The sequence below is a fragment of the Hoplias malabaricus genome, chromosome 6 (assembly GCF_029633855.1).
Source record: "Hoplias malabaricus isolate fHopMal1 chromosome 6, fHopMal1.hap1, whole genome shotgun sequence".
Classification (NCBI taxonomy): Eukaryota; Metazoa; Chordata; class Actinopteri; order Characiformes; family Erythrinidae; genus Hoplias; species Hoplias malabaricus.
In genome coordinates, this window is record NC_089805.1 from 11434976 (window position 1) to 11444368 (window position 9393).

Here is a 9393-nt window from a genome sequence, read left to right on the forward strand (position 1 = left end):
ACCTTTAGAGTCATTCTGTAGAAGAACCAGTGTTGGTTTCCTTCAGAACAACGTACTGATACATGGCTCTTTGCAGAGTAACATACAGTAAAAAAAAGTGTGAGAAATTCTTTTCACTGTAAAAATGAACAAAAAGTTTTTGTTGAAATCAAGAAACGTTTCGTCTATATATATAAAAAAAGGAATACTTTGCTAAAGGGGGACATTAAAAAATATGTTATGCACGTCGATAAAGGCGTATATTTGGTAAATGTCAATGGCAGCTTAGTTTTTTTAAGAGACAATCAACCTTGTGTTGTAGATGCTGTACCTGTCTGTGTTTGAGGAAGTCCAGCGCAATCTGCACATTCTGTAGTTTGTGGAAGCGCATGCGCCCCTTCTCTCTGGGCTGGAGACAGAAAAACCATTAAATAAAAGATTAAAAAAATAATGGAGGTCACTGATTAAACTGTGATACAGATATAAATATAGAATAGTCCAGATAATGCTACATTAAGTTATGCTACATTAACTTTACATGGACAAGTTGGACCATATGGTTCAGAAATATTCTGAACAAACTTCATAAATATAGGAGAGAGTAAATACAAACAAAGCAAAAAAGTGAAAACAGAATGCTACATTTTATTGAAATGCATAAAGTCAAAGGACATTTCTAAACCCTGATTTTCCAGTTAATCTGCAGTTCAAACAAATGTTAAAGGACCCGTGTCACTGAAGACCAAATGTTCCTCACTTTACAGAAACGCAGTAGTTTGACAGTAAATGTGATACTTAAAAAGAAATTACAGAACATAAAATGACAACATCTGAATATATAAGAATAATATTGGACATGGGCCCTTTCAAAATATAATACACTAAAATCTATCTACTATAAATCTTCATATATCCAGCAAGAACAGGAGACACAACAGCATTCTCCTCATGTTCATCCTGCGACTAAATGAAGTGCAGTGCCATGTTGAAAATGCAGTGTATTTGGAGGCTCTCTGAGACTTTAGTGAAGGGAAATGCGCTTCCATTCAATTCAGACCATGCACCGGCATAACAGCCAATCAGATTCTGAGTTGACTCATCAGCCAGACTCCTATTGGCCAGCACTGTATGATGCATAATAATAATGAATGGTGAACAGGAGATATTTCATCACTAGTAAACATTCAGTACAGAATATCCCGGATCATACACCGTATCTTGTTCTGAATATAACTTTATTATAAATCACATTATTTTCATTAATGATATAGATCATTGAAATAAATATTAGTTTATATGTAAGAATGCATCAAATAATGTGTATAAGGATCAAATAAAATCAAATCAAAAATCAAATCATGCAAAACCAAATATAAAATGGCCATACAATTATAAAATATGATAATTATAACAAAATAGAATATTTTAAGTAATTGTGGGAAATAAATATATAAATTAATAAAATCATTGTATTAAGATGAGTCTCAGCAGGTTTTAAAAAATAAACTGACGTTCAGAGCTTCCTTACAAGCTTCAGGTATGTGTTCAGTTTCTGGAGGACAGCGGACGGATGATGGCAAGCCAAACCTAAACATCCGACACTACGAGATGTGGTGTATGTGTTTGTCGGGGCGAAGGGGGAGATGGATGATAGCAAGCGACAAGACACAAAGAGTGACATCATGCAGGGCCCAGGCGAGCTGAGAGTGACCTGGCACCGGACGGTTCTGGACCCACTCACCAGCCGCGAGTTCCTGACCACATCCCGCTCCCTCGGCTAGCGCCGCCGCCGCCAGGGTAAAGGCAAAGGCAAGAGGGGTCAAGGTCAGGGTCAGAGGGCAGAGGTCAGAGGTCAGCAAACAGGACGAAGACAAACTGAAAGGTCAGGGCTTAAAAACCAGTGCAGACACAGTCGGAAAAAAACACAAAAAACACACATAATCTTAAGATTTACGCCTTAACACCAGCGCAATGTGGGAAAAGTGCTACAGTCCAGTGCTAAAGTTTAGGCAACCCTCGTCCAATCACACAGCTTTGTTGATTTGTTTACTATCCAATCACAAGATGCTACAAAGTGGAAGTATCACCAGTTCTTTTAAAACTGCAGTGGCTTTACCACAGATGGATGATCTGATGATGGGGCCAACGTTGCAATCGCTGCACATTTCTGAAATCAACATTCATTCATTCTATTGTTGAAAAATGAGAATAAAACAAAAATGAGGCATATGTTTTTTCTATATGTTAAACTGGGAAAATAAACAAAAGTTGTGATGCATCATCAGCAATAAAAAATAAATAAAAAATTCTGAAAAATTAAAACATAAAATGAGGCCTGAAAAGTCTTTATAGCACATTTTATTCTTGGATTACATTTTTTCTAATTTGTTAAACTCAGCACAAAAATTAAAAATGCACACTAAATTTGTCGATTATGTTTTCACTTCTCTCAGGGCGCCCAAACCTTTGCACGCAACTGCATTTGCATATCTATATTTGTGGGTGGGACCTAGAACGTCTTGAGGCAAAACAGATGCATGCAAAAGAAGGTAAAACCAGGTAAATAATTGTGGTTTAGTGCTTTTAAATGCAGGTTAAAGAGGGAAAATGATTTATTAAAATATCAAGCAGCTCAGTGAGTACAGGGGTGTGGCCAGGGGCGTGGCTGGAGGGAGTGGAAGGTGTGGCCTGAGAGTGCAGAAGCAGAGGGTAGTTATAGTGAGAGGTGTTTTATTATTTCCCTCAGGATGCTGATCTAGGGTCAGTCCTATGCCCTGTATTGTGTGTTTTAAAGGGTCTGTGTTCAGGAGAGCTGTTCTCAGGTCAGTGTGTACGGACTCACCAGTGTCTCTCCAGAGAGAACCTCCAGCAGAGAGATGAGGTTGTGTCCATCTCGCAGGTCCTCGTACAGGTCTGTGATGTGTCTCTGAGCCTGGGGAAAAAAAATAAAGTAATAATAAATAAATAAATAAATACATTAGTGAGGACATTTTGAATTCAATTGGAAATATATCCTTCTTTTTAAAGGTCTATTGCCTTTAAAATGTCAAATGCAAAAATGGTGCCTGTTAGGAAATTACATCAGATTAGATTAGATTACTTTTATTAATTCCCAAGGGAAAATTTACAGACTTTGCAGAAAAGGGACAGCAAAAAAGAAAATATACATTATGTGCTAAGTTTAAACATCTTGAGTTTTAAAAACAGAGAAAGCGCTTACAGCAGAGTTACAGTAACATCTTAACAGACTCTCAGTCGCCAATATCCATCCGCTGCACGTTTACCCTGCTCAGCGGTGATAAGCAGATTCTCCTGCTTGGCCTTCATGGTGGACCGGATAAAACAAACTATCTGAATGTTTGTTCTGCCGTCCTTGAAAGCCATACAGTTCGCAAAGCCCTTTCCAACAAAATAACCCTGATTCTTGAACCAGTTCTATTCAGGATTCTTGCAACCAACCCCACACACAAGCAACCAAGGATACGTCCTTAGCAGGGGGTGCTGTGGGGGCTTGGTTCCAGCGTTGCTTTTGCTAATTTCAGCACTAGAGCCAGAGATAAATGAATAAAGTCAGGACAGAGTCATGGTTTATCCACTGTTTACAGCATGATAAGACCAGAGTGAAATATGACACGTGGAAATGATGCTGAGTTCTTAGTCATCTGCTCAGCTTAAGAACAGCAGAGAATATTAGCTAACACTGCTCTAGTAGCGCTAAACACAGCCTGAGAAAACACATAAATGGAGCACATTCCAGTTTTATCTCCTATATTTATTTGTAAAACACCCTATAAATGACCCGTCCACCATAACACTTTATTTGGGGCTCTGTGGAGCTTCTTTATCTCAACCCACAGATGCTGTCACATGTCACACTAAAGGACCTACATTTTTTATCCAGCTGGGAACAAAATTGAACTAATTTATATTGTTGGAAATGTGCTAAATGGTTCCAAAATAGCTTCGTTAATGGGAACCAAACTGGTTCCATATTGGTGGAAAAGGGCTAACAGTGGCTCCTGCACTGGGTAAAAAAAATGCTCCAAAAGCTGATAAAATACCAATCTCTGGTTTTCCTCATATGAGGAGGTAAAGTGTAGCCCCAGAAATAGAAGAAAACTTGATGATAGGAGCAGCTGGCCAGGACTGTCTCCTCAGTTCAGTTCCACTGGGTCACACACAAGCCTCTGAGTGTCCCATAACCCCTGCAGAATCTACTCACCTGTAGCAAGGTCTAACTTTAGTAAACAGAAGTGTTTGTTGACCTCATGCTGTACCCACGTACACAGCTCCCTCTTGTGGAGAGACTTTAGACTGCTAAATGTGAGTAAGTGAAGTATTTCACAAAAGGCAAAACCAGAAATATTTATGAGCTGCTCATGCTAGGAGTCACCACAGCAGATTAATACCCTCTCCCATTAATCTATTTATACTGCTATGTGCAACAACACTGGCTGAGACACAGTTGTGGAAAAGTTCACATTTTTGGATTGTGGGAAAAGATCAAAACCCAGAGAAAACACACACAGACACAGGGAGAACACACCACACTCCTTACAGACAGTGACCCGAGGGGTCGGTCCAACTCAGGAACCCAAGACACTAGAGCTGTGTGACAGCAACACTACCAGCAGCTCTATCATGCTGTCCCATCTGAAATGGAGATAATCTCGACCTGAACCTTTACCAAAACTCCAGAACTCGTCCAAGACTCATTCAGACTGATTTACTTTTTTCTAAACAACCACCACAGCCTTTATGAAAACAGATAATGGAGTTCTGTATGTGTTATGTATTATCACATATCTGGACACGGATTTAAGTCAAAACACAGCACAGCAAATCAAACACACACCACACAGAGGTTAATACGGTCGTTTTTTGAAGCTGACACTGATTGTTTGTTGATTGATGATGAAATGGAGGATGTATATATTGACCTATTGAGGGCTGTGTTTAGCTTTTTAAGGTCAATAACCTTATTTAAAACAAAGAACTGAAATCTATTTCCTGTTCCAATCTGTTTTGGTTACATTTATGGGTTTTTGCAGAACAGATTTCTCTAAATGGTCAGTGTAAAGAACTAGTCTGTGTATGCAACTGAAAAACATTATACTTTTTATCTGAAAGTTGCATAAATAAAATAAAATACAGTGAATAAAAGGGGTTAAATGTGAGGAAGAACACAAGAGGGAGACGTGTGAGGTGAGAAATCCATATAGAAAAGGGTTAAACAGAAAAAAAACATCTGCTCACAAACTCCACCTACCTCAGCTTTCCAGTGCTGATGGAGAAGGATTGAGGGAGGGAGAGAGAGACAGACAAAGAAAGAGAGACGGAGATGGCGATGGAGAGACAAAGACAAAAGGAGAAAGGCCCAGATGAAAATGAGCATTACAGGCTGGAATTTGATGTAAGAAAAATTAAATGTAGAACCAAGAAAAATTCACATTAATTATTGAAGTTTTCTTCACATGCGCTGTGGTGAGTTTATTTGCGAGTTGCTAAGAAACAGTAAAAGTCCTGTATTGAGAAAGACATGTGACCACTGGGTGACTCATGTAGACTCAATGTTTTCATCATGATAAAAAAAATTATCAGATTGCTAAAGTGCTTATAAAATTAATGAACGGACAATTTTGTGAAGCTATGAACACACTGATGCTTCACATGACACGGTTGGGCTAGGGAACCAAACTGCAGAGTTTCTCTGATTGATGGGCCCTGATTGGCTGTTTCTTCTCACAGTATTTTTCTATGAACATCTGTAAGTGTTGCCCATGTCGGTTAGCACATGAGAAATTGGTTTGTAATGTAATTCTGAGGCTGTGGACCCCTAGGGCATCCTTTATGTGCTGTTCACACTCACAGATTTCAGCTTGAAAAGATCATAGGTGAAAATGAATGTGGAAATAGAGAATCATAAAATTGTTATTTGGATGTAAACAATATAAGGAGATGAAAACAAATTTCCAAACCAGTGAGTTATGGTCATTTTAGCAGTCCATCAGTGCTGAGTGGATATACGTCATTGGTATCTAAATGCTGAGAACTTTGGAAGACTAAATAGGATGAATTTTCAGTAGATTTTAAAAATAACCGCTCCATGAGATAAACACATGTGGGACAGATGTTGAACACACAAAATGCAGACTGTCCAGATGTGAAGTATTCATTCCTACACACATATACATAGAAGCACATAGCAAGTACGCACACCCACCCAAACACACAGGATTGCTCTCTCTCGTCAGTGGGAGGGGTTATTAGAAAGTGATGTATATTTAATGACCAACAGAACTAACAGCCCCACAGAAATAGCCCCAAATTACTCAACAAGGCATAAAATATTGTTCAGCTGATTTTTATTTTAATTTAAAAATATTAAAATTGATGTCCTGTAAGATAAGACACAAGATAACGGCAAAATAACGGCAAAATAGGGGTAGACGTGGCCTAGTGGTTAGGGAATTGGACGTGTAACCTGAATGTTGCCAGTTCGAACCCAGAGCCAGTGGGTCATGACTGAAGTGACTTTGAGCAAGGCACCAAACCCCCAACTGCTCTCCAGGTGCCCACTGCTCAGGGCATGTGTGCTCACTGCCCCCTAGTGTTCACTAGTGTGTGTAAATGTGTGTTTCACTGCACGGATTGGGTTAAATAGGAGAACAAATTCCTCTGTGTGAAAGCACAGTGGCCAATAAATTGATTCTAATTTTTAAATCAGTAGAAAATGGAGATAGAAGCTTTTGTTCCAAAACACACACATACACAACCAGGGATATTTCTGCTTGATTGGTAAACTAAAGAAACTGCTGAAGGGTTAAATAATGGTGATTTTGACGACAGAACGATCAGAGATCCTGGAATAACGTTCATTGTTGGACTCAACCCTGAACACTTACCCTGAACATGGAAGAGTACGTTAATCCTAAACCACACGTTATTCTGAATTATACGCATCGAAGACCTGCTAGCAATAAATTTTACAGGACAAGACTCGGCAGAAATCAAAGACACAGCAGTCGCTGTAAAATGTAGCAGGTATTTATTACCTCAGAGCTTTGGAATGACCCAGATGTGCAGCATCACATCTGTCTATGACTGAGGCATATATTCCCATAACTATAAAACCCATGTGATAATTATTACTGTAATCATAATACATAGTTTCTACTGCAAGTAAAAGTCTGAACTAAATGTATTTCTAACTGCAGTTTTGGAGCTGTTGATTAAAATATTTTACAGCCTATTTATTGCCCTTAAAGAAGATTGTTTCTAAAATTATCTTTGACCATCCACAAATTCATTGTACATTTAGGCTTGAATCTGAAAGTTGTGATTAGTCAGTTATATTTATGGCTTCAAATGGCCAGGATCATTAAGAATAACTCCACTTCTTTGCACTGTGGTCCGCTATTGATTAATTTGCATTAGTATGTTAAAAAGCTGGGGGTTTAGGGGGTTAATAATAGTATTGTCTATTTCAATCCCATGCCCCCGCACTCCCATTAAGTTCCTGTTCAATCCCACCGATGTTCAACCCAAAGTCTGACTAATCTGAGAGTGGTGTGTGAAGTCGAAGAGTAGTTTACCTTCATGAGGTGCTTGTTCACCCATTTTGTGAAGGTCTTCTTCTGAACTCTGTCTCGCTCATCTGTAGAAAGACAAGAGAAAGAAAAGGAAGCGTGGTCATTCATTTTGTGAATGTGGTGTATCCACAGGCATTTAACCCTATTTGACCTTATTGGGGGCATGTTTATTTATCATTTTTGGTGCTAAATTCGCAGCAGATCAGAGGTTTAATGCACAGTGTGAGTATGTCTGTTATCCACACGTTGTGCCATGTTGCGCTAATGCATGACTTTGACTAGAACAGCAACACTTAATAAAAACAAACTGAAGTCTGATCTAGGTCTGATTCTGTATCGTGTAGTGATCAGGTCTGTTTACCAGCCTGACAGACCCCTGCAGAGATAAGACCCAGATTGTTTGTTGTGTTTACACTTGTGCTATTTGAGTGGAAACATGGTTTTCGTGTCAACATGGGGGCAACTTGGAGCAACACAACACTGCAAGCTACACAAGAGTCCACAGATCTATACAAGATTACACAAGAACACGAGTGCACATGTGGGGAAAATGAGCAGAACAACAATACAGAATAAATATGGCACCAGTGAAAGTACGAGGCACAACACACAGACAGGACAGAGACAGAGAGGTACTGACTCAGTGCAGACTACTGAATATTTGTATAGTGGAAGAGAAGCATGCAGAGGTGTGTAACACACTGTAGCATGTAAACTATCAGCCATCTGCATGTAACACACCTGAGCTCAGCAGTTACAGAGATCGAAGAGAATAAAAGAGAATACAGTAATGATGTGGATGAGGGTGGTGTATCTTCCTCAGCGAAGCATCTGACAAATATCAGCCATTACACACACACATAAAAGAGCTTCTGTAATCCTCTGTGACTAACAGACTCAATGCTGTGGTAAAAATGCCACTTTCACTTCCCCTTCTCTGATACGACAACTGGAATATTACAAGCCTTAACATGACGATTGCATCCTTAAACAAGCAGTAGGTTATCCACCCGAATCGTATGTGTGTGGGTTTATCTGTGTAACATCAAGTACTGTACAATGCTGTCAGACTTTCCACTCTGAAATATCCTTAACTTAAAAAAAATATACATGTTTTAATTACTCTGGTGATACACCACTGATTAATCATCATGCCACATTAAACACACAGGTTTTCACTTTCTGGAATGTAAATGTGCACCCCACACACATACAAACTCTCTGGATGTTTGTTTCAAATGAATTCAGCCTGAAATTACTTACCAATCACCAGACGTCATTTGAAGGTTGTTTTTTGGCCTAAATCTAGTCTAGCCCTTCATGGCCTTTGTTATGCACCAAAAACAGACTTTGAAATTTGGGCTCTGTTAGATTCGTCTGTTTTGGTCAAAATTTAGCCCAAGACAGGCTTCTTTTTTAGACCCTTTATCACATTTCAACTGATTTTAGACTTGGAAGGATGTCTTTTCACCTTTCATTTTCAGCCAAAAAAACATTTTTTAGATGGCTGAGACTGCCAGCCACGTTACAGCAATTATAGCAATTAGCTTTAATCAGTTGTGTACTGTTTGGATTTGAGGTTTATTTTAAAGAGGATTTTTGATGAGTCAGGACTGGACTTAATTTCTGCCCTGTATCTGAAAGAATCTCCTCCAGAACAATCCAGAAGCAATCATCAGTGTAAAGAAATCAGAGATAAGCTCTGTGTACCAGTGTCAAATTGAAACAAAGCGATGAGCTATATTCGTGACTCTGAGAGAGGATGTGATACAGTGGCTTCTAAAGTTCTAGTTTTTAATTTTCTTCCTCATGAACAATATTC

At 39.0% G+C, this 9393-nt stretch overlaps 1 protein-coding gene across 1 annotated transcript in view; it reads right to left on the minus strand.

The window, feature by feature from the left end:
• The window catches only part of LOC136699457 (epiplakin-like), a 94883-nt gene that overhangs the window by 73701 nt on the left and 11789 nt on the right, over nucleotides 1-9393 (minus strand). The window contains exons 2-5 of the mRNA XM_066674178.1: nucleotides 7575-7636; nucleotides 2822-2911; nucleotides 1721-1756; nucleotides 311-388 (exon numbers count right to left, since the gene is read on the minus strand). Coding sequence (XP_066530275.1) covers nucleotides 311-388; nucleotides 1721-1756; nucleotides 2822-2911; nucleotides 7575-7636 — 266 coding nt within the window. The remainder of the gene's footprint in view (nucleotides 1-310; nucleotides 389-1720; nucleotides 1757-2821; nucleotides 2912-7574; nucleotides 7637-9393) is intronic.